Source organism: Cornus florida, unplaced genomic scaffold, assembly GCF_030987335.1.
Source record: "Cornus florida cultivar Cherokee Brave unplaced genomic scaffold, ASM3098733v1 CherokeeBrave_3.0.0_Hap2_Chr03, whole genome shotgun sequence".
In the NCBI taxonomy this organism is placed as follows: Eukaryota; Viridiplantae; Streptophyta; class Magnoliopsida; order Cornales; family Cornaceae; genus Cornus; species Cornus florida.
In genome coordinates, this window is record NW_026775573.1 from 91,888,987 (window position 1) to 91,915,236 (window position 26,250).

The following is a 26,250-nucleotide window of genomic DNA, read 5'->3' on the forward strand; positions in this document are numbered from 1 at the left end:
ATGCTGGTGATCGAGCAACGTATTCCCCCTTTGGTGTTTGACAAGGCCAATAGGTGGCGTTTCATGATTTTTCTTGATGATCATGGTTTTGGCCGAGTAACATTTCTGTGTATGGAATGTAAGAATACAGAGCTCCATGTTGTTTCATGTCTTGTTTGTTGTGAGCTCTTCTTCATGTACATGTTCTTCAGCGGTTAGTAAATCAGTTTTTTTTGCCAGAAAAAAAATAGAAAATAAAAAAATAAAAATAAAAATAAAAATAAAAATCTTTGAAGGAAAACATCTTAAGATAGAAAATGTTTCAATATAGGTTATCAACAATTGATTGTACATTTGTATTTATATAAAATAAAAAACAAGTACTTGTACATTCGTAAACAAAACTACAACCCCTTGTATGCTACCAAAAATGCTATAGATAATTATCAAGGTTATAGCAATGACATATTAATAATGACTCACTATACTCCAATACTACAATATAATTCACAAGTCCATTATTATTGAGCCTATACATGACTGATACATATGGGAAAGAACATGCTGAACTTCTCTTGAACTATGCTCACTCCGAACGAGATCTACCAACAAGGGGAACAATTGTGAAATATACCTCCTAAAAGAATCACTTCCCAAACCACTCAAAATCCGTAATGCTGACACAACCACAGAAGTTCTGGCTGCCAACTCTTCCTTCTTTGCCGAACCCAATGGAATAATCCAGTGAAGCACTGGCTTATTAACTGGCTTCTGCTTGACGGAGCATAAACCAGCACAGTCCAGGTATATCTGCAAAACCTTTTCACATACAGACACAAGTTGTGGTTCTATGTTTATCTCCTCAGACAAACAAGGATTATTCATGAGTAAATCATGCAGAAAGTTGATGTAATTCTGGTACGACTCATTTTCAAAATGAACCAGGGGCGGTTCAGAGATCTCCAGGATGGAGCATGCTCTCTGCAGTTTCAGTTGAAGAGCTGTTTCAGAGTTCAATAGATGTGCATGAGACGCAATAGATGAAAAAATTTCGAGCAGCATCATGACATTGCCTGCTGACAATGATTGTCGGTGCATCTTGTACAGATCAGTTATAACCTGCAACAGAATGATTCAAATGAGATACTCATTGCATTTTCAACACTAAATGCACAATTACAGGAATCTTCCAAAAAGATTCACAAGCTTCAGTTGTTATATAACTATTTTACTTATTCGACCAATGATAAATAATCTATGTAGTTAATTCCATCTAATATATTTAAGGCAAGTAAAAGAAAATAAAAGAGGGTGCAGGATCACCAGTCTTTCTCACAATAATCAGAAACATTTATTATGTTAATGATCTTTCAGACATCAGTTCTATATCTCTATAAAACAAACTTGAGAGAAAAATACAAAGCAGCTCATAATTCAAAGATCAGGAAGCAGATCCGCAGATTCTAACATGTTTGCATCATTTATGTGCACCAGGATACATACCGTTACAACAACCAACCATGAACCAAGAAACAATCACGAAACACGACAAAAACTAGCACCACACAAAGCACAAAGATTTAGCGTGGTTAGACACAAATTGTGTCTACGTCTATGGTTAAGATCTGACAAAAAGTTTCACTACAAGAAAAAAAAGGAGATTACAAGTTTCAGACCTCCAAACCCTAGCTCTCTCTCTCTCTTCTGCAATTTTCAGTGTCTCTTAATATACCACTCCAAACCCTAAACGCCCTTATAGAGAGGGCTACAAGAGAGACTAAACAGGGTCCATGACCCGCAGGCAAAAAAGGGGTCAAAATGCGACCCAAAACCAAATTTGGGTCACATCACACATACAATTGTACATATGTGTGCAAACATACAAATAAAATTATGCATCACATATACGCTACAAATATACTATAATCCAAGGCTTGCAAAATTTGCACACAAATACAAATGTATAATAGTAAGCAACAAAGATAAATACATTATGCATCTCTTAAAATTCTAAGATCTAAACAGAAATTGCAAGTTATAGAGTGCCTGATTCGTTTGATTTAGTCTTCTGAAAACAATTTTTAAGAACTTGGAAAACATATAACAAATTTCATAGAACTACAATTTCAGAGAACTGCATCTGAAAACATGCTTTCTTTAAACTCAAATTCTAAGAAAGTTTTCAACCAAATGAAATTTCAAAATATATTCTGTTATTTAGTTCTTTTAAAACAAAAAACAATTCTTCGAAAAGTGAACCACATGCCCAGAATGGTTGCAACACTTATGCATGCATAAAACATGCACACACATATAAATGAACCAATATTGCATAGTTGTGATGTTCTGGCCCGAATTTGGTGCCGGGTCACGCCTGACCTTTTTTTTTATTTTTGTTAAATGGTTATTCTATTTCTTAAGCCAAAAATTATAACTTTTGGCAACTTCTGAAACTTTTGTTCAAAAGAATAAATAAATAAGAAAGCCCAAGCGTATCACAGACGGAACTTTTGCTCAAAAGAATACAAAAATAAAAAAGCCCAAGAGTCAAAGTAACAAACAGAGAAAGAGCAAGACTGTGAGACGAACAACAAAGCCCTAGTTGCAGAGACAAATGACGAAGCAAGGTCAGTTCTTTCTTCTTCTTATCTCTCTTCTCCTCTACTTCTTTCTCTTCTCCCTTCTCCTCTACTTCTCTTTCTTCTCATCTTTGCTTACTTCTCTCTTGAGTCTCTTCGTCTACTCCTGTCATTTTTTTAATTTTTTGGGCTTTGTTTTTTTTCTCGTTTTCTTTAACAGCTTCTCTCTCTTCATCCACTTTTTCTGTCTCTGCATCTTTTTTTTTTTTTTTTTTTTTTTTTTTTTTTTTTGTGGGCTCTGTTTTTTTCTTTCTTGTTAATTGTTTTTATTTCTTTCTGTTTATTTTATTTTTATTTTTATTTTTTGTCTGTGCTCTGTCTTCCTTCCTTTTTTTTTTCAATTTTTTATTATTATTATTATTTTTTTGTATACAGTTTTTCGTTTTTTTTTTTTTTTTTTTTTTTTTTTTGTCCCCCTCTCTGTCTTCGTCTTCTCTATCACTCTTCTTTTTTCTTCGTCTTTGAATGTTGTCCCTGCTTTTACTTTTCTTTTCTTTTTTCCCTGTTCTGTTCTTTGGAATTGGATATATGGATTTCCTTTTTCATTTTTGATATTAATTTTTAGAATATTGATGACTTATGAGATATGAATGCTTCCAGACAAACTAATCCACCATCAAGAAAGAGATGTACAATTTAGGTCACAGTTCAGTGCCTTCATATTCCTAGTTGATCTCTAGACACCGTAAGATAACAAACCTTCAGTACGCTTGAAGATTTCCAAGTCATTATTCTGATCTGTGGACAACCTTCGTTCTTAACGAATTTGCTTCTCTAGTGATTACTCTCAGTAATTAGTCATCCAGATTGTGTGTTTGTGTAGAAACACTTCGGTGTTGGTGACATTTAAGCTTCACAAGATGATGAACACCTTGCGCAAATTATATCCTGGACTTCAGTTCCCAATCAAATATTTTCCTCCCGAATTAATCTCTTTTTTTTTTTTTCTTTATTTCTGCATCTCTAAATATATCTGAATTTGGTCAATTTTAAGTAATTTGTTAAATTTCACACCAAGCACCCAATCCAATTTAGGCATGACTCCATCAATTGCTATGAGGTTTTAAACAATACTTCAAATGCTACTTTACGAAATTCTTGGTCAAAATTTTTAATCCTGAATTTAGTTATCTTTCATTCGGGCGTCACATTAGAATTTCTGTACAGAAAATTAACATAATTTTAAAACAAGCATCTAATAAAACTCCTTGCCCAATAACCAAACCCTGGAAAAGAAAGAAAAAAAATGTTTGATTCTAAAATCCACCATTATAATAACGATATATTGAAGCAATATTCTGAATATCAGTTACCAATATGCTAGCCTAACCACACTTGAATAACATCTCAACGTGGAAGGTTGCAGGTTGCAGAACTGAGTCTGAAAAGAGGGTGGTATAAATAATTTGCATATCATGGAGATGTTTCTCCAAAACAGATAGGCTAAGCTGGACCAAACGGACTGTGCTCCGGGTCTATGCAAGTGAAGCACGTAGATCAAGATGAAATTACTTCTCAAGAAAACCCTATTATTCTTTGAAGATATATTGATATAAATATAGTTATAGTGTTTGTTTTTCCGAGAGGTATTTCTTTTTCTGAATTTTCTTAGTATTTAATATTAATTGGTATTGTTATGTCTGAATGCATGTACATTCAAATACAATCATTCATGCACACATGTACAGAACACACACAAACACATGTAGGGAGGGAGGGAGGGAGGGAGGGAGAGAGAGAACCTGGGCAATGAGCAGTTGCGAAGCTATATAACTCTTCATTCTTGAAACAACATATGCTGCAGTTTGCAGGTTTTCTTCCTCAGAATCATTATTGATCAATCCAGGGCGGGAAACTGTTTCCAGATCATTGTAAGAATCAAAAACATCGATGCTATCCATGGTCTTTACAAGCTTTAAAAACCTTGGAAGAGCAGAAGCAGCTGCTTCTTTCAAGCCAACAAAGACATCTCCCCATTCATCTTCTGAAAGTCTGTCTCCTAAGTCACCAACCAAACGCATCAACGCAGCTACCCCAGTGCTTCCAGGACCTTGACCAGGACTTTTTATGAAACCTATCAGTATTGAAACTACTTGAGGTAGTTGAGACCTCACCACAGCAAAGAAAAAGACAAATAGGTCTACTAGACATTGAGCTGCCACTGTAGAAGTTTCAGGATCCCATGTAATTCCCTCAGAATGAGAAGATCCGAAAACTGTTGAAGACTGTCCATCATTCATTTGTGTTTCTTTGTCGTCGGGCACACAATTGAATATGGGAAAAACTACAGAATTGAAAACACTGATCCAAAATGGGCATGAAAAAAGATGACCATGATCCTTTAAGATGTTGAAAAGCACTTCCAAAGCACTTTTTCTGATGGCTGACCTAGGGTCCGACGTTAGTTTTGATAACCCTGAAACAAAGTTTGCACAATAACATGAAGGTAATTAAAAACAAGGTTTACATCCAACTTCAGAATATTAACACCCATGAGGACCAATAACTCTCATCAACAGACAGAAAAGACAATATAAATTGATATGACAAAGTGGTTACTGTCTGAGGATTCCAAGTATGATATCTACGGCCTCATTGCAGGAAGATTGTTTTAAAATTTATGGCTTCTTTGCAGGGGGCTGAACGTCAGGGAGATGAAAGATAAAAAGGAAGTGTTTCTTCTTGAAAGACAAAAAAAAAAAAAAAAAAAAAATAGAAATCATAAAATTGGTTTTAAATATCAAAAATCTTTCAGTTAGCAGCTGATCAAACACTGGATTCTGTCAACTTTTCAACAAGTGCATTCTCCTGAATGAAATCTTAGAGTTAAAAGCAAAATACCTGTGAGCAAAGGAACCCAAAAGGAAACGTGATCACTCTTATCAGCAAAAGTTTGTCCATCTAAAGCATCATTGTTTGCTTCTTCAACGGATGAAGCCTCAACCTTGCTCTTATTGTTGCAAACCAGACCCCCATCTGCCAGTTTGACGGCGCAGAACCGGAGAAAAGCAATGGCATTGAGGCTAACATCACTATTAAATTTACTATTTGTGAAAGTGATGAGGCATTTGACACAATCAGTAAAGGTCACTATCTCCTTCTCAGTTATGTAAGGAAAATATTCTCGTACTATTTTTTCCATTGTTTCGAAAGCCAACAAGACAACATTCTTCCTTTCATCAGCTGCTGCAGCTGTAAACACCTGAGAAAGGAAAACCAACATAAGAAGCAAAACATTTGAAAGGGCCAATTTGGCCATTTCCATGTATCAACATCTGTAAAAACAGGAATGGTTTATAAGTGGAATGTGAGTAAAACACACTATTATATATAGACAACAGATCAAATTTTAATGCACGGTACAAACCCATAACTGTGGATCAGCTTCAGCACCTCATAGCAAGATAATTCTAAAAGGAACTATACTGTTAGGAACATGGTGACAAGTCTTGACACTTTCCAGAAACATGTCCGATAAATCCTTTAGCATCATAAAATAGAAATGACCTTTTCTTTTTCAATTTTGAACATGTGTGGCTGATGATTCTCAAACTCACCCAAAAAAAAAAAAAAAAAAAACACCATTGATACTCCCTCTGTCCAATAAAAAGTGTCCATTTTTGGGAACCTAACTTTTTAAGAGAGTAGTTTTTAATGTTATTTTGTTATAGTGGTAGGGAATGAATTTCCAAATATATCCTTCTATGGTGGGTCCACAAGAGGTCTTATTTTGAACTTTAATTGCTTTTATAATTTCAAGGCAAGTTAGGTAAATTACAAACATTTAAAAAACAGTACACTTTTTATGGAACGGAAGGAGTATAAGAATTGCAACAAATTGAAAGACTGCATTTCAGAGTATGGATAAAGAGCCTAAATGTAGAGAGAAAAATGATGAGCAATTATACAGGAACCACTAAATACTTGAACAACTTCCACGAAACAAAATAAAGTGGGATATTCAGGTGACATAAAAAACACAGAGACACACGAAGGAAGGAGCGAGAAGAGTTGGGAGAAAAATTGAGTCATCCAAGTAGTGTATCTGAAAAACACACACACACACACACAAGCCAGGGCATAAATGTGTGAAAACAATCATGCCCAGAGTTCAGTACCCAACTTGGATGAACAGCGTCGTATTTTTAATTTAATCATGACAGGGCCAAACGAGGAAGAGGTGGGAGAGGAATTGAGTCGTCCAAGTAATGTATATGCAACTCATACACACACAAGCCAGGGCATACACGTGCAGAACCATGCATGTCCAGAATTTAGTACCCAACTAGGATGAATGGCATCATCTTTTTAATTTGACATGACAGGGCTGAGCCCAGTTATCTTTTCTATAACATACTACACGCAAGAAAAGCCAACTTTTTTAATTGTGAAAGCTGACTCTTTAAATTGTGAAACCAGTTACCATGGTTTTATAATTCAAAGATTTACAGATGATTTCTTTCTTCTGTTCCGATCTAATTTTTCCAAATTCTCACATTTTTTTATGGCATATAATCAATAATGAAATTTCAAATACTTCTTAATTCTGTCCAACTACTAAAAAATTCACAAATAAGTTTCACCTTTAATACCTATACATTTGTGATGGATTAAAACAGCTCTATTTTTGCTCAAAACTTAGAGAAGTGAGGACTATATTTTAGATAACATGACCAAGTTATTTCTGTGAAAATATATATTCACTTCAATCAGACTCTAGGTTAGAATATGGACCTTCCTGCCTAATGCATAATGTTAGTTGATTCTGAACCATGCATAATCCATAAACAAAAAAATTGAAGACACTCACATACCATAAAAACACTTTTCCAGCCAGATTTTACATTATTGACACGGCTGAGGACCATCTGTGAAATACACCTTACTATTAACTCCCTGATTTCAGAAGAGCTGCTTTTCTGCATGACGATCACAAATGGTTTCAAGAATTCATTTTGGAAATTGTAGTTTGCCAGCTCTTCTCGCTCTAAAAATTTCATAGCAAGCTGCCGTAAAGAATCCATGACAAAAATAGCAACTGAGAGATTTTCTGACAAGCCAACTGACACAAAGAAATCTGAAAGAACACTCCATATACGAGACCACACCAATCTGATGCGGTTCATATTGTAATGCCTGCAAAATAGAAACAATTGTTTAATTGTATATTTCATCCCACATTTTTATCTGGAAGTTCCTGTTTTAAACAAACAAGTTACAAAACTCTCATCAGAAATTTTCCAACATTAACGCAAAGGTGATTTCATCACAATATCTTCCTTTAGAAAGGAAAAGAAAACACTAAAACAACACGTTTGGTTGAAGGGAAGGAAGGGGGAGGGATGGAAGAGAGGATGGACAGAGCAAGCCTCCATTGTTTGGTAAAGGAGAGAGAAAGAGGGGAAGGATGAGAGGAGGGATGAAATCAAAATCCTATAAAGGAGAGAAGATGGATTGCATATTTAGTTATCAACAAAAATTAATAATCTCATCCATCAGCGAACTACTCATTAATTTTGCAATAGTTACAGAAAGCAATTTACTGCTAGACAAACATAACCTGGAAGAAACAGTGTATACTTCTTATTCAATCTTTCAAAGGGATATGAAAACTTCATGGAAAGTAACTATATTTGAGAGAGAGAATAGAATCTTACGCAACTTCGACCAATTTTGTGAGGCTGAATACACGAGGGTCTGTTGGAGACTGCAATTCTGACATAGAAACTTTGCAAAGTGCCTTCACAAAAGCTACTATTGCCTCACTATTTAACCTTTGGCTATGAGCAAATATGTGGTTCAACTCAAAGTTTCCAACCTGGTCAAGCAGATTCAAGTTTGAAATGAAGTTATTAATCTGCTCTGGCGTTACCAGCCCGGAGTTATTGACTCGAAGATTAGTGCTGTCATATGATCCCCCTCGAACAACAGCCACCACAGCTGGATTCTGAAGAGTTCCTTTTTTCTTTAAAGATGGAAAACCAGCGGACTTCAATGTTTTTTCTTCAGCTTCACTGTTAGATACAGTGAGAAAGGACGCATCAGAAGGAGCACCCTCTCCCAACAGTTGAAGGTGCTCAAATCGAGAGAGACATGTTAAAATATGCTCCCAGGCTTCCTGAAGATAATTTCCATCTTCAATGGCAATCGATATCATTGCCTGCCAATGTGAAATATTACACTATCCACATAAGTTATAACAACAACAACAATAATAATAATTAAAATATATATATAACAATACAAATAAAATAAAAATAAAAATAAATTAAGACTTGCTTGCAAAATACACATGGTAATTGCTTCTAGGATAAGGAACAACAATGCAACACAACCACTGACTCCAACGAAAAGTAAATCTAACTGGACCAACTCACCACAAAAATATTACTTTTCTATATGAACAAATATAGATGGCTAATTATAAGGAAAGAATTGGCATAAAGATATGTGAACAAACTCCACTCATGTAGAGACCTAAGAAGCACGAACACGGGACACAGGACACGGGTACAATACGACACGGACATGGGGTGCATGGATACGGCAATAAAATTATAATTTAATTTTATTATATAAGAAAAAATAAATTTTTTTCTCAATTTCTTCTTTATTCATACTTATTTTAATTAGGCCCACAAATTAATAAAATAATTTGTTTGCCTAAATTCAATTTTTTTCTTCTTTAAATTCATTTAAATACAAAGAGAGAAAGATTTATCTTTGTATCCAAAAGGCACAAGACTTGCCTCTTTAACCAAACAAGAGGCACAAGACTTGCTTTTGTAACCAAACAAGTGTTGAAAGAGATAGGTTGCAATCTAATCCCCCTCTCTCTCTTCCTCACCTTCTGACAATCACAGACATCTCTCTATTTTGGGCCAGTTCTCTCTTATCTTCTCATTCCTTTCAAATGTTTTCATATTTTATGTCACTGATCTCTCTCACCCAAGGTCCTCTCTGGTATATCTCATACATCTCTGCATCAACTGATTTTGAAGGCATCACTGTGTTGGACACGTGTCCAAGGCTTGGACACAAGTGTCCGACACTGGTACGCCATCCCATTCAGGCGTGTCCGTGCTTCATTGGGGGAGACTATTTGTGTGAACATCCTGATCCACGCATTTCTAACTGATCTAGAAGGGAACAAAGTCCATAGTTGGAAGCATAAACATACTCTTGATGTTTAGTTATAGACAGTGCCCAGTCATTCATCCAGAAAGAGGAAAAAACTTTTAGGGAACAAAAAAAAAAAAAAAAAAGCAAGAAAGAAAAAAAATAATAATAAACGGGTTACCTTGACGACATCAACATTTTTTTGCTTCATATCTGCAGCACAATGGAGGTTAGTAAACTTAGCTACAGTGGTAACAAAGGCATCCCTCTGGGTTTGCATACCCATTACTGCAGTAACATGCACAGCATGTCGGAAGCCCTGTAGGCATTGAGAAGTAGCTGCCTTGTCATCACTCTGGTCCAGAGTTACACTGAATGCAGCAAGCATTGGACCCCAACAGACCTCCATCATAAATCTCAATATCATTGCATCTGCAATGGTATGATAAGCAGACCTGAAACACCATATAAATGAGGATTCCATTATTATTACTAACCCTGACAAAGGTTCAAAGAAAGAGATATAAGGTGAGCATCATTCCTAAGATTCAATGATCTACACCAATTTATCACAACACTTGGTCCAGTAGGAGAATAATATGCATGGAATGGAGGACACTAATGATTATCCAATCTAAACAAATTGATGAATCAAAAGATCTCCAACTGGAAACATTTATACACTAAAATTGCAAAACCCCCATCCCCTGCTTGTGCTCAAGTTTGAAGCATCAATCCTTTGTAACAGGCTGACCATGCTTATAAATGACAGACAAAAGCCACAATAAAAAACTATAAAGGCCTTCACAGGATTTATATCATACTTACTCTGATTTTCCCAATTTTGCTTTAAACTGCTCCTGAATATGCCCTATAAGAACCCCATTTGCACCCCACGGTTTTTCTTCTGTCTGCTTCCAAACAAGATTGAGTATATTGTCCAAGCCCAATAGTTTATTAAGACCGTTCGCCTGCCTGCTATATGGTGCGGAAGATTCAGCATTCAGCCTGATCTCATTTTTAACAATTTGATCATAAAGGACACCCAAAAACTCTTCAGGTAAATCCTTGCCATCATTGATCCCTCGATTATTCCGGATGAAATCAGCCTTGCTCATCTTAATAGCAAAACCAGGGCAGAGTTGAAGTCAGGATGGAATCTATCAGTTCAACATTTGCCAATTATACTTACATATTGTGAATCTCCCAAGTTTGCAATAAAAATTTGAATGCTAAATATGGGAAATGATAAGTTCATTTCATATTCTCTTAATTGATTACCTATTTTAGATTTCCAGCATACACTTTCATGTTCCAACCTCCTACTCAATTTTCTAATAAAATCACCGAATAAAATAACAGTAAAATATCCATATACTTTGCAGAAAATTATAATTTGAAAAAAAAAATGACAATAGAATATCTCTCAGTTTATCAGGTGCAGCAAGGCATTAAAAACAAAGTGCAAAATGATTTTAAATGTGATACTCTCTTAAATAAGCAACTTGTTTTTTAACTTCATTGAAGAAGCAACTAAGAAATATAAAACATGAAGATTTTAAAGATTTAATAGTGTCACAGCCAAAAACAAAACAAATAAATCATGACTCTGCCATTGTGGTAGAAGATAAATGGAGAAATATCAGCAAGCTCACCTTCTCTTTTACCATGTTATTATGAGCATCAGTGTTAAGCATTATCACAGAATAAGCAAGAACATAAGCAGTATCTGCCGTAGAAAATGAATTTGGATTGCATTTACAATAGCGCTCAGCAAATTTTTCCATGATGCGGTCAATCTTCTGTGCCTCCCCAGGTAACCTGAAGCCCCTTAGGAAAAATCTAATTGCTTCGCCGAAGTCCATTGCTTCAAAGTTAAAGGAATCCACGTAAGCATGCATAACTTTTAAAGAGAAATCTTCCCTTTCACCCAAATAGTCACCAAGCATAGTTTCGTTTAGCCCTGTAGTGTTCCTCAGAAATGAAGCCACGGCCTCCGGAGAATCACCAATTTTTTTTGTGCTTATTAAAAACTCAATACCCTTGGAAGGTTTTCTATTGAACAGAGAAACACCTTTCTGCATTTAACCAAGTAATATTGTCAGTACATAGTATTCCCGAAATAAAAATATAAATAATAAATAAAAAAGACAATGTGATAACTAAGGCACTTAAAAATCATAGTAACTGCTCATGACACTTGCAAGGCAACCATCTTCCAATGAGTTAGTGCAGTTTGAGTATTACAAGAAATGACTAAGCACTATTATTGATAAGGAAACGGTCATTTTTCTCTCTCCAAGTAAAATCATTACTTAACCTGAAGCTCTAATTTATAAGCTCGACGTTGCTCAAGAGTAGCAGCATCTGAGAACTCAGAATTTGCTTCTGGATGCAGCTCACTATCAGGGACAATTCCTTCTTCAACTTTCAGGGTTGTATGATTATCAATCGAATTGTCATTGTCAGAGTTCTTTGGCGGATAAAAGTCCCCTATTCTCAGTTGTTGGTCCATCCAAGCTCCCATTGACTTGATGATTCTAACCAAGCATTTTACCGATTCATTCCGAAATGTAATATCCTGGGCTGGAGACAAAGTGGTAGTGGAACCAGAAGGTGGACCTTGAGCAGTTTTCAGAAGGCCATTGACAGTCCTGCAAATATCTGATGGAATTAAAAGGGTTTAAATACAATTTTTACTAAACCTTGATGCCAAAATGAAATCATAAATTCAATCATAAACGAATGTATTGTGCTGCATCCAGAATTCATATCATATGAGCAATGGATTATCGTGGGTCAACATAAACTTGCTTTAGCAGCCCCATGTCTAAAAAGTGAACAACAGAAGTAAGAAATTAGGGATCAATTAAGATTCAAAAAAGTTTCAAAGTTCCTGCATGAAGGACCCAGCATTATGAATTACCCCAATAACGACTGTTTGTGATTTCCAGCAAAATGAAATGACATCTTTGTCCATCCCCTCCACTTCCTTCTCTCTCTCTCTCATATTCTGCTTATTTGGGTGGAGGGGGGGAGAGTTAAAAAAAATATCTATTGGGAGAAAAGGAGAAAATTGGCAAGACAATTTACAACAATAATTCTGACAAAAGCTCCTCCATCATCAACGCAGAATTATAAGAGGTGGCAAGATTAGTTCATGCAGGCAAATTCAATGAAATTCATTTTAAATATTATTTTCGCTAGCTGTGGCAATAATGTGGTTATAGGAACTTATTACGTAGTTTTTTGATGGATTCAAATTAAAGTTGCTTAATTTTCAAAATCTGTGAGATCTGAATCACTGTAATGATATCTTTTTCACTGTTGTACTCCATTGGATTCCTATGGTGATAGTATTTCTTTGAGTAAAAATGTTGATTACTTTGTGAATCAGTTCATATCTTGACATAATTGTTCACGGTTTCTGAATTTCTAGAAAGGTTAAGAATAAAAGGTTTATTATTGTAGTTTTTGGATTCTTGATTTGGTCGAGGGTAGTGATACTTCTGTCCCAACATAGAAAAGTCATATTAGTTTTTTTTAGCTTGGCAAGAAACACACTCACACACCCACTTGCCTCTATGGGGATTTGAACCCTCGACCTTCTAAGTTGCAAGGCGAGGAAGTACCACCCACTAGGTTACAGCCTTTGGTAAAAGTCATACTAGTTTATATTCTATGATAGTCTAATACACTTTTTGTAGTAAAAGATTGTACGTATACCATGAGTTTTGGTGAATTTATACTCATTGAAAGTTTGTATTATGTTTTGCAGCTTGTCAGTATTCAATCAATCATTTGAAGAGGAACTCTTGATTGCCTTGTTTTGAACAACAAATAATGAAAATTTTATTATTTACAATGGGACAAGTGATAGATTTAGGCTCTTTAATTTATATATACATGGTTCACCAAGATTTACAATATATCAATTTTACACAAAAATAAATTTGAAATGTTTAAAAGACTAATACATACATCCTATTCAAGTATTAAGAAACAAAATTTTCCAATTCTGAATTTCCATGAGATTTCCTTGAATGATGGCAAAGTAACAAGAAAAGTAAAGTGAGAGGGAGAGTTTTCTGGAATTGTAATGGTCGCGAGGCTTGAGGGGTCAAAAAAAATGTTAACTGGAAATGAAATGAGAGAAATCTAGTTGGGCCTGCCAAAGGAGACAAAAGATTGTATTGCAACATGACTCGCCAATGATGAGTTATATCTTGAGACATCTTAATGCAAGCAAAATCTCAACTAATCCATTCAATCCAAAATTAATTTAAAATTGATTCAAGTTCAACTCACCTATTATGGTATCATGACTCAACATCAAATTGGTCCCTTGCGAAACCAAGTCGACTTGGCTGATATTACTCTGAAGTATCATATTTTAAGCCCTAGGCAAGTAGATAGTTATATAATGCAGAAGCTAACGTATAGGCTCAAACACATGAGCAACAAATAAAAAGATCGGGAAATCAGGATAATGAACTCAATGCACAGTAATCACCACCAGATCCACTAAGCTAGCAGGTGTACTTAAGTATGTATGAACATGATATACTAGAAACGTATGAGATTGGATAGGGGAAGATGTCATATTCCACAAGCTCATTCAATAGTTAAGACACAAGGGAAAGGAAGAAATACAATACAAATCCCAAATACCTTTCAAAGATGTTTGGAGCATCCACATCACAGTCATAGTTGACAAAAATATCAATGATAATCTGCGAATCCTGGCAGATCATCTCTAGTACATTGAGGACAGTCATCTTCTGTAAGAAACTAGGCTGAAGCACATTCTCAAGCACCCGAAGGATGAGGACAGGAAAGAAAATTCCAATTTCTGATTTCAAACCTGATCTGAATTTTGATAGCAGCCTTTTAAATATTGAACAGAGAAGTTGAAATATAGTCATAACTGACACTGCACTGTTCTTTAACAATGATAAGCAAAGATACTGCTTAATAGAATTGAGAAACCTGTACCAAGAAAAGAAAAGAAAAGGTTAGAGTCTTTATATTTTAATGAGATTTTTTATTAAAATTGGCAAAAAACACAATTGTTACTAAACAACTACACCAAAAATAAAAAATGAAAAAACCAAATTTAAAAAACCAAGAAAAGGCCTAGAAACATTCTAACGGCATTGCGAATCAGAGAGCTGAAGTGAGATTTAAAAAACCAAATTTACAATTAAGGTTGACCCATTTTTTTTAAATTCTTCCCTTACTTTCTGTTAAGTGAAGAAACAACCTGCTTTGATTAATGGGGATAAAGCATCATTGAAATTTAAAGAAGATAAATTTTTTTTTTTTTTTTTTTTTTTTTTTTCACAAGTAAAGAAGATCATGTTTTAAGCACATGATTCCCACCCTTCCAAGCAAGCAAAACAAAGGTGGCTACTACAGGCCAAGTATTCTTTAATCAACCAAAACCTGCAAAAGAGTCCAGAAGTCATTGGAAAAGAAAGTGAGAGGAATAAGCCTGGTCGTGGGCCTAGGGGGTTGAGAGGCTCAGATTATGGTGGAGGGTGATTGTGAGCAGCTATGTAACCCGGACACAGACACATGTATGTGTCTAGAGGTCGGATTCGCTAATCTATAACATTAGTGGACTCAGGGACTCGGGTAAAAAGTGTCCAAAAGTTGGTCAGGGACACTTGGACACGTCCATGGACAAAAGATTTGCAACTACATACATGCTTATTATTAAAGGTTTTTGTCCTTAACAAGAAGTTTGTTAAAAGAATAACTTTAAATAATAATAAGTCTTTAAAGTATTAGCCAGTTATTTAAATTATTTTAAGTACTCCGTAACTGAATAATAAACAATTTTTAATAAAGAGGAGTCAGAGAGGACTTCCCATTTGTCATGTCTTCTCTTAAAAATAATAAAAAAATAAAGAAAAAGTAAGTTGGTACAACTAGCTTACCGGAGTTAACTTTTGCCCATACCACACTCTTTTTATTTGTACTACAGCTGTACTCCACCATTCAGAAAGCCAGACTGTATATTATACTTATAATACATACATATATATATATATATATATATATATATATATATATATATATATTACAGCTAATGCGTAAGTTCGTAACCCAATGTTAAATATTATATATCTATATAGGGGAGTACAGCTGTAACCCATAACACACGAGTGTTTTTACGCTCGGCCAATTACAAATAAATTGGGCATTGATAGCGCGTGAAAGGCAGACCATCATATTCAACCTTTCAAAGACGTTTTTCAACCAGACGCCATCTTCGAGTCACAGAGCTTCCTAACACCGCGAATGGAAGCCGATTCAACAAAAAAACATGAAAAAAATTTGTGATCCTTCACAAGCATCAACCCATACATCCCTGTGTGTTTTTGTTATCAGCCCTGTCCGAAGTAAAGATGCAGTGTCCGTGACTGTGTCGTGTCGACATGGACACTCCGGCCAGCACCAGCTAGTCCAGGTAACATAGGTGAGCAGATTTGGGGAGTTGAGCGGGGGCTGGTGCTCTTCAGAGGTGAGACTTCCGAGTGGGGTTAGGGCATGAAGATTTATTCGGAAGGGGTAGGATGAATTCCCAAAACATACTAGGTTTCGAGTCAGAGATGGTAGGGGAATCTACTTTTGGGAGGGCATTTGGTGTGGTGATTTCTCTCTTGCGCTCACTTTCCCTAGACTCTTCCGGATTGCCTCAGATCGTCAGGCTATGGTAGTCGACTACTATCGTCTTGATAGTGGGAGAACATTATGTGATGTTCATTTCTGGAGGCATTTCCAGGACTGGGAGATTGACGATGTTACTAGTTTTTTGGATCTCTTGTATTGCCATGAGATATTTTTTTTTTTATGAGTAAAGATATATTAGAGAGCGTTCAAAAGGGGAACGCATCCCGAGAGCTATACAAGGGTCGAAGCCAAGAGAGAGGTCCTAAGGACCCAACAAACCCAAAAAATCAACGATTTCTTCTATAAATATACTACTACTCGCAGTGAAAAACTGAGAATAGATGAGAGAAGAAGATAATAATTTGGGAAATTTTCACCACACTAAAATGATGGTATCCTATTATCCTATTGTGTATTTATAGTTACAATATTAAGAGACAGATGGAGAGATTCTCTCAACAAACTTAGGGGCTGTTTGGCATCTACTTTGTTTTTGTGTTTTTGTTTCAGGCCCGCTACAGTAACCCAAATGAAGCCCAAAATATGTTTGGTTGGTTTTGTTTTGTTTTGCACAGTTATAAAGTATTTCAATAAAGAGGCCCAAAACTAAAAACACCATTTTGGTGTTTTATCTTGTTTCAGTACTGTTTGGACAAATTTTCACTGTAGCGGAGGAAGTAGCCGGCCCAACTTGTTTGACGTATATAACATTTTAGGTCATTTTTTAGGCAAATTTTCTCTCTCCTCTCCTGATACTCTTTCTCTGCGATTCAAGGGCGATATCAAATACAACACCGAAGCTAGATTTTCATCACCACCGACCCAAGCCTACCTAAATTGAAGAAGATATGAGGTAGAAAAATCGAAGCGAAGAGTGAGAAACCTCAGAGAGGGCCAAACGGAGAGAAGCGAAGAGAGTGGTGAAGCTCTCGGCAACAGCCACGGAGTCCCTCTCGACCACTTTGAGCGCTCCCAGAATCTCTTTCTGACCAAATTTTGAGGGTTTCGATTCACAAACTCCGTTATCTTCTTGATCTTCATGAGAATTCATTCTGGTGATGCGTTGTTGATTGCTAATTCGTTTCGGTATCTGAAATTAGGGTTTTTGAGGAGATCGTTGTTGTTATTTGAGCTTTGTGTGCGCCTCCTTCTTGTGCATCCATTTTCAGGTGGTTCTTTGAAGGTCACACCAGTTGGCTGCGAATTTGATCGTGAATCTGTGACTGATTAATGTTTGGGCAAGTTTTCAGTCCGAGCCCTTAAATGGATTTTCATCACCACCGATACATGTGTGTGTGTATATATATATATATATATATATATATTTTAATTTTTGCAATAAAGATATTACATGTGTATATAAACTAGTTTATAGCAAAAATTAAAAAAAAAATATATATATATATATATATATATATATATTTTTAATTTTTGCTATAAACTAGTTTATATACATTTTTTTAATTTTTGCTATAAACTAGTTTATATACACATGTAATATCTTTATATATATATATATATATATATATATATATATATATATATATATTTGTGTGCCCAAACATGTTTTTCATATTTTTATTTCTGACATTTTCACAACAAAGCATAGTTCCAAAACGTACTTCCGAATTTTTCTCCAAAACGCTCTACAATAAAAACACTGTTTCTGTTTTAGCCAAAAACAAAACGCCAAAAACAAAACGCATGCCAAACGGGCCCTTATCTGTTTGTTGTTACAACAATAAGAGAGAGATGGAGAGATTCTCTGAATAAAACTATCTGAGATTCTCTCAACAAACTTATCTCAACGAATCTATCTGGATTTCCCTTTGACCTGATTTCCTGGGCTATCCAATATATCATTAGCTAATCTCTTAACACCCCCCTTCAAGATGGTGGTGGAGCAAGGACGAACCAGCAGCTTGTCACTTAGTAGTTGAAACTAGGGTACCGATAGAGCTTTGGTGAAGAATTTTGTTGTCTGGTCAGAACTTGGAACAAACACGATTTTTAGAGAGCCACGTAAAACACGTTACCTTAAGAAGTGACAGTCAATCTCAATATGTTTGGTTTTGGCATGAAGAAATAAGTTGGAGGCTAAGTATGTAGCATTACAGGATGGTGTAATGGGATTTTCCACTCTCTCGAAGAAGGTATGTAAGCCACTGGATATCAACTGTTGTGTGCACTAATGCCCTAAATTATGATTCAGCACTTGATCTAGAAACAGTGGTTTGCTTCTTAGTGGCCCAAGTGATGAGGTTAGAACCAAAGCAAACACACAAGCTAGTAGTAGAGCATCGATCATCCGGAGAACCAGCCCAATCAGCGTCAAAAAATCCCCTCAGATGTTCATCACGAGATTTAACAAGATGCATAGATGAGGAGTGTTCTTGATGTACCGAAGAATCCTTTTAATGGCTACTAAGTGAGTCTCACATGGCTGATGCATGAATTGGCAAACCTAATTCACGGCATATGTAAGATCAGGGCGTGTGATGATGAGGTATTGCAGTGCACCAACGAGACTACGATAGGATGTGGCATTAAGAAGGTCACCAGCATCATATAAGGATAATTTAGAACCAGCAACAACGGGGGATAAGCATGGTTTAGCTAGAAGGAAATTAGCTTTCTTTAGAAGGCCTCAGCCTTCTAAAGAAATTAGCTTTCTTTAGAAGGAAATTAGCTTTCTTTAGAAGACTGGGAGCATATTTTGTTCGACTCATTTGGATACCACGAGAATCACAGTAAACTTCAATCCCTAGGAAGAAGTGTACTGACAGACCCAAGGTCTTTAATCTCAATTGTGCAGTTTGGTGAGGACTGTTGAGATGAAAGCATTGCTGGAACCAGTGATGAGGATATCGTCCACATCGACAAGGAGAATAGTGATATCATGGTCAGCATAGTGGAGAAACATAGACACATCAATTTTTCTTTGAACAAATCCAAGCTCAAATAGTACAGCACTAAAGCCATCAAATCATGTTCTTGGTGCTTGTCGCAACCTATAGATGGATTTGTGAAGACGACAAACGTGATTAGGAAAATCCTTGTCGATAAAACCTGGTGGTTGCTTCATAAACTGTTTCATGAAGAGTGCCATGTAATAAGGCATTTTTTACGTCAAGTTGACGAATACGCCAGCATCGATTTATGGCAAGAGAGAGGACAAGTCGAATAGTAGGGGGCTTAACAACCAGGATAAATGTTTCATCAAAATCCAGCCCATTCTGTTGATGGTAACCTTTCGCAACAAGTCCGGCCTTGTGTCGTTCTATAGAGCCATCAGCATGTCGTTTAATCTTATAAACCCATTAGCATTCGACAGCATTCTGGGCTTGAGAAGCTGGAACAAGTTGACGAAGAAGGGCATTAAATTCATCAAGCATTGCAGCTCGCCAATGAGGTGATTTGGATGCTTAAAGGAACCACGGTCTGGAGGCATCTTGGCAGCGGGTGTTTGCTCAAATGACCTATAAAGAGGTTCTTAGGTTGAAGAGTGCCATCACGAAGTCGAGTCACCATGAGATGTACTGATCTGGTTGGTTCTAATGGCGGTTGGGTTGAGTTAGGACATGGTAATGAGTCAACATGGTTTGTAACACTAGGCTGTGAGGGTACAATATGTCACCTGTGATAAGTGATGACAGGTTTTCATGGCACTGTGGGAATGGGAATTGATGTGAGCAGTTGGAGGTGTTGGTAGCAGTGTAGGAATGGTAATTGGTGGGACTGTGGTAACAGTTGGTGGTGTAGGTAACAACAATAGAGGTAGGAGCAGACCACGAGATGTAGGTTCAATTGGTGCAACCCAATCTTCAAGCAATATGGATGGCTTAAGAGGACCAGTGGTAAGTAGTTGAGTAAATGGGAACACATCTTCATTGAACCAAACATGGCGAGAGAAATGTACTTTACCAGTTTGTGGATCAAGGCACCGAAATCCTTTTTGTTGGGTTCCATAGCCCAAGAAAAAGTATGGCACTAATTTTGGAGACAGTTTGCCTTTCCTTGTATCGCCTAGAAAGGGAAAACATTGACACCCAAATGTGCGAAGTGTAGCATAATCTGGAGGTCGATCAAAGAACATCTCATAAAGTGACTTGTGTTGTAACCCAGGAGAAGGTAATCTGTTTATGAGGTAAACTGTAGTAGAAAAGGCTTCCATCCAATATTTTCGTGGAAGAAAGGCATGATGACAATATGACAATGTTCAACAATATGACGATACTTGCGTTCTGCCTTGCCGTTTTATGCTGAAGTATGAGGCCATGTGATACGATGTTCAATGCCAGTATTAGTGACAAAAGCTGCAAAAACTTTGTTAATAATACTCCTTTCCTCCATCAGTTTGAAGATACTTTATAGTGGTGCCAAATTGATTTTCAATAGCAAGCTTAAATTTGAGAAAGTAGTCAAAAGTTTCAGATTTTTGAATTAATGGATATATCCATGTTATCTAGAAAAGTCATCTACAAAAGTTAGATAATAACGAAAACCACCATGAGATAATTCAGGAGCAGGCCCCCCACAAATCTGAGTGAATAAGATGTAAAGGGCCAGGAGATTTTGTAGTGGACCTTAAAAACGGCAAGCGACGACTTTTATTAAAGGAACTTACTTAAGAAACTAGAAATATTATTGTTTCTAACAAAAAGACGGGCATTTATTTCTAACTAAATAATCAAGAACATGGGGTGGCCCAGATGCTTATGCCAATTATCTAGATAAGTATTCTTTCAAACCATGAATGCAATGACATTGGAAAAAGGAGAAGGCTAATGGGGTTGTTAAAGGAAATAGGGAGTCTTTACTCTTGCCATGGTGAAGTACTCTCCCAGTCTGTCGGTCTTTTATAGAGAAACCATCACGAGAAAAAGAGAGGACACCATTATTATCATGGACAAAAACGAGAAACATAAAGTAAGTTTGTTGTTAAATGTGGCACATGTAAAGTATCTTTTAACTTAAATTAGGAGTAGAAATATGCAAATCACTAATGGAACGTATAGGTAAGGTATTACCATTTGCGACCACAACTTGATCTGAACCAGAATATGCTTGTCGGTTCACCATGTGTGAGTCATCAGGTGTCATGTGATTGGTAGCAACAGAATCTGGAAACCATGTGGAATCTGATGGAGAGGAGAAACTTGTGGCAGAGAATGTTGCAGGGTCTCTTCCATGGTGTGTGGCTGGGGATTTCAATGTGGTTAGGTCCCCGTCAGAGAGATCTACAAGTGGTCGATGGACTCCGGCTATGATGCAATTTTCAGAGTATATTGATGGACATCAGCTTATTGACCTTCCATTGGAGGGACCTACTTTTATATGGTCCAGCGGTAGGGAGGTGACCACTCTTTCCCGCCAGGATAGATTCTTGATTTATGGGGAGTGAGAGGAGAAGTTTCCTGGCGCAGTTCAGGTTGTTTTGGCTAGGGTGTCGTCAGACCACATTCCTTTGGTTTTGGATTGTGGAGAATTGAGACCTTGTTGTACTCCATTCAAATTTGAGAACATGTGGCTTAAAGCGGTTAATTTTATGGGGAAAGTGCGATCTTGGTGGGAGGAGAACATAGTGGTGGGAACGTCGAGTTTTGTTTCGTCAAGAAAGCTTCGACTCCTGAAGAACAAACTCAAAAGATGGAACAAGGAAGTGTTCGGTAATCTAGAGTGGAGGAAGAATAAAGCTCTCGCTGATATTGCTGAGATTGATAAACTGGAAGGGGTGGGTGGTATTGTTGAGTCTCGACGTGATAGGAGAGCAACTTGTCAGGCAGAGATTGTAAAGATTGCTATTATGGAGGAAATTTCATGGCAACAGAAATCTCGGGCTTTGTGGCTCAAAGAGGGAGACCGAAATACAAATTTTTTTCATATAACTGCAAATGCCCAATAGGAGAGGCAATCATATTGGGCGGATTTGTGTGGACGGAACGGTGTTGAGTACGAAGGAGGAGGTGTGTAGGGGGGTCGTTTCTTTCTACCAGAGGCTCTACTCTGAGCCTCTACGTTAGAGGTCGCGGCTCGATGGCCTTCATTTTGACTCTATATCTATTGTGGATAGGGATGGGTTAGAGAGTCCTTTTACAGAGGAGGTTTTGAAGGCTTTGAAGAGTTGTATTGCAGAGCTAGGAGGTGGTAAGACAGGAGGTTATGGGCACTTTTCATGAGTTCCATTCTAATGGGAGGTTCGAAAAGTTGCTGAATGCATCTTTTATTGCTCTAATTCCTAAGAAGGGTGATGCTTCTGACGTTAAGGATTTTAGACTAATAAGTCTGATTGGGTGTAACTATAAGCTTATCGCTAAAGTTCTTGCGTTAAGATTGAGGAAGGTTCTGGATGGAATCATCTCTGAATCTCAAAATGTGTTCATTGGGGGCAGACAAATCCTGGATTCCGCTCTCATTGCAAGTGAATGCGTGGATTGTAGGCTCAGTGGCAGTGTTCTTGGAGTTCTGTGTAAGCTTGATATTAAGAAAGCCTATGATCATGTTTGCTGGAACTTTTTGTTTTATCTGCTAGAGAGGATGGGTTTCGGAGAGAGATGGAGGAGATGGATCGACGCGTGCGTTTCCTCTGTCAGATTTTCTGTGTTGGTGAATGGGTCTCCATTCGCGTTTTTAGGCAGTTCTCGTGGTTTAAGGCAAGGGGACCCACTCTCCCCATTCCTGTTCATTATTGTTATGGAGGCTCTTAGTAGGTTGATGAGAATTGTGGATTTGAGATTTATCAGGGGCTTCAGGATTGGTCCAGATTCAATTTAGCAGTTAGAGATCTCTCACCAGCTTTTTGCGGATGACACTCCAGTTTTCTGTGAGACAGATGTGTCCCAACTGAGATATTTGAGATGTGTCTTGGTCTGCTTTCAGGTAGTCTCATGTTTGAAAGTCAACGTGAGCAAAAGTGTGCTTCTTCCAATGGGGGAGGTTTAGGAGGTGGTTTCTCTTGCGGCGGTTTTAGGATGTGGGACGAGCTCCTTCCCTATTTCTTACTTAGGCTTGCCGTTGGGTGATTCGTCAAGGAGAGTGGGGAGTTAGGACTCGGTGATAGAGCGTTTCGAGAGAAGGTTGGCTGGGTGGGAAAAGCAATAGCTTTCGAAGGGAGGGAAAGTTACTTTGGTGAAGAGTACATCATCCAATCTTCCAACTTATCTTCTTTCACTTTTCCAGATCCCCTACTCTATTGTTGGAAGACTTGAGATGCATCAACGGAACTTCTGCTGGGGCAGCCAGGGGGAGGAGTTTAAATTTCATCTTGTCCGGTGGGAGTAGGTGTGCAAACCGTTTAAGTTAGGCGGTCTTGGGATTAAGAGATTGCCCATTTCAACGGTGCGCTCCTAGGCAAGTGGTTATGGAGATTCGGTAGCAAAAGACATAGGTTATGGAGGAAAGTTGTTTCATGTCGTTTTGGGAAGGAGAAAGGGTGATGGTCATCTAGGCCGGTCAGATCTGCTGTCGATGTGGGGGTGTGGAAATCCATTGGGAAGGAATGGGATGGGTTCTCTAAGCATATTAGATTCAGAGTTCGGAAAGGAAGGGACGTCCAGTTTTGGGAGGATACTTGGTGCGAGGATCACCCATTATCTTGTTTGTTCCCAAGGTTGTTCAGGATTGCTGTTGATAGACATGCTTTGGTAGCTGACTATTATCGACTCGGTAGCGGTAGGTTGTCTTGGGATGTGCGGTTCCAGCGATCCTTTCAGGATTGGGAGTTGGACGACGCCACTGGCTTGCTGGACCTTTTGTATAGACAGGAGGTGGATGGTACTGGTTCGGATTCCTTGACTTCAGTGCCTTCTTCGCAGGGGACTTTTCAAGTTCATTCCTTTTTTCTCTGCCTTTCCGGGTTTTTCACGATTCCATTTTCCCATGGAAAACGGTTTGGCAATCGAAGGCTCCTCTTAGGGTGGCCTTTTTTGTTTGGACTGCAGCTTAAGGCAGGATTTTGACTTTGGACAATTTGAGAAAGAGAAGACAAATCATAGTCAACCGGTGTTGTCTGTGTAAGAATGATGGAGAGTCTGTGAAAGAGAAGACAAATCATAGTCAACCAGTGTTGTCTCGTGGCTCATGACTGTTGGAGTCTTATTTAGGGTATGTTTGGCATCCAATGGGTTATGCCCCGGACTTTAGGGGATTTGATTGACGTATGGAGGGGCCAAAGGGTGGGGGCTCATGCTCGTGCCTATTGGAGGGCTGTCCACGTGAAAAAAGCCACCTTTAGTGGAGCTAAAGTCCTCCAAACAGCCTTCCAAGGAAACCCGTTACTCATCGGATTCATAAGGCATTTATAAAACAACCTCACCTTAAACACTCATCCAAAAAAAAAAACACCTCACCTTAAACACCCCTCTAGAATCCCCCTTCCACACCATCCCATCCCTTCCTTACCCCTCCACCACTTGACTATAAATTAATCCCATTAAATTAGTAAACTCCAACAATTCCCAATCATTAAAATTTCTGCGAAATCTCACATCCCAACTAACTCTCCCATTCTCTAACCTAAAATAATCTGCCACCACCGCATGCTTCACCACAACCATCCTATAAAAAGAGAACTAATAATCTCTTAACACTCCCCATCACCCAACTAAAAAGAGAACTAATAATAACATATTTCAAGGTCCCAAGAAGATTCCTCCCCTTCGGAGTCGTCTACGACGACGTTGATACTTTTTTTATTATTCGTTCTCTCTTTAGTTATGTGAAGAGGAGTTCATGCTCCTCTTCTGTTGATTTAATTACTTTTTTGGATTCTTTGGGGCCTTAGCCCCCAGTTCCACTATTGTCTTTGGGACGCGTTCCCCTTTTGAACGCCTTTTTTAATTCATTATTACTTATCAAAAAGAAAAAAGATTCCTCCCCTTCTAAAGATCTTCTATTCCACTCCTTCCAAATGCACCACCAAACGCAAGAGGGGTCGCCCTCCAAAAGTCACGGGCGTGGGCCCCAATGCTGCAACCTCTCCACACATCAAACAACTCCCTCGCCAGGAGATTATGGGAGATGTTACTGACTCTTGGGTGTGGCTTCCCTCTCCTCAGGCGCTTTGATGTACGGTCTCTTTATAGGTGTCTTTCAGATACTCCGACACCCCTTTTTCCATGGAGGGCTATTTGGCGTTCGAAGGCTCCTCTCAAAGTGGCATTTTTTGCATGGACATCCATCTTAGGGAAGATTTTGACCCATGATAACCTTAGGCGAAGGACACAGGTAGTGGTTAATTGGTGTTGTATGTTCAAGAATGATGAGGAAACGGTTGATCACCTTCTTTTGCATTGCCCAGTGGCACGGGATTGCTGGATTTTGATGTTAGGTTTGTTCGTGTATCAATGGGTTATTGCCAGGTCTTCCAAATGTTTGATTGAGGCTTGAACTGAAAGTTCCTACTTTATTTGTGCAAAGGATGAATTTTATAAATAATTGGAGAAAGTGAATACATTGTGTCCCTCCTCCACTACATTATCAGTTACAATTAATGAAAGATTATGGTCTTTTCAAGAATCTAGGAGCCCCAAGGTCCATTATATCCTTTGATTTTCCTTTATATCTTAATAACCTTCACTTTGCTATTTATTATTGCAATGGAAGCCTTTAGTAACTTGATTGAAAAGCCTTACAATGAAAATATGTTAGAAGGCTTTGTAGTTAAGGGGAGGAAAGGAAGCTAAAGATTCTGGGGTTTTTTGAGAATCGTGTCCAATAGAGACTATTATCTTTTTCTTGACGGGATCTTCTTTGTTTTAAGCTCCAGTGGCCCATCAGTAAAATTATGTAAGAGTGAAATTGTGCCAGTAGAGAACATTAAGATGGATACTCTCTC

General features: G+C 37.6%; 1 protein-coding gene across 2 annotated transcripts in view; it reads right to left on the reverse strand.

The window, feature by feature from the left end:
• Positions 1-307: 307 nt before the first annotated feature.
• The window catches only part of LOC132300863 (brefeldin A-inhibited guanine nucleotide-exchange protein 1), a 30,289-nt gene continuing 4,346 nt past the window's right edge, over positions 308-26,250 (reverse strand). Inside the window, exons 2-11 of one of the 2 annotated variants that reach the window (XM_059798125.1) lie at positions 14,409-14,726; positions 12,058-12,391; positions 11,393-11,815; positions 10,566-10,855; positions 9,919-10,192; positions 8,276-8,778; positions 7,433-7,754; positions 5,460-5,820; positions 4,361-5,034; positions 308-1,098 (exon numbers count right to left, since the gene is read on the reverse strand). In XM_059798125.1, coding sequence (XP_059654108.1) covers positions 487-1,098; positions 4,361-5,034; positions 5,460-5,820; positions 7,433-7,754; positions 8,276-8,778; positions 9,919-10,192; positions 10,566-10,855; positions 11,393-11,815; positions 12,058-12,391; positions 14,409-14,726 — 4,111 coding nt within the window. In that variant the 3' untranslated portion in view covers positions 308-486. Of the gene's footprint in view, positions 1,099-4,360; positions 5,035-5,459; positions 5,821-7,432; positions 7,755-8,275; positions 8,779-9,918; positions 10,193-10,565; positions 10,856-11,392; positions 11,816-12,057; positions 12,402-14,408; positions 14,727-26,250 lie in introns of those variants that run through there. The other variant, XM_059798126.1, reaches the window with a different exon arrangement.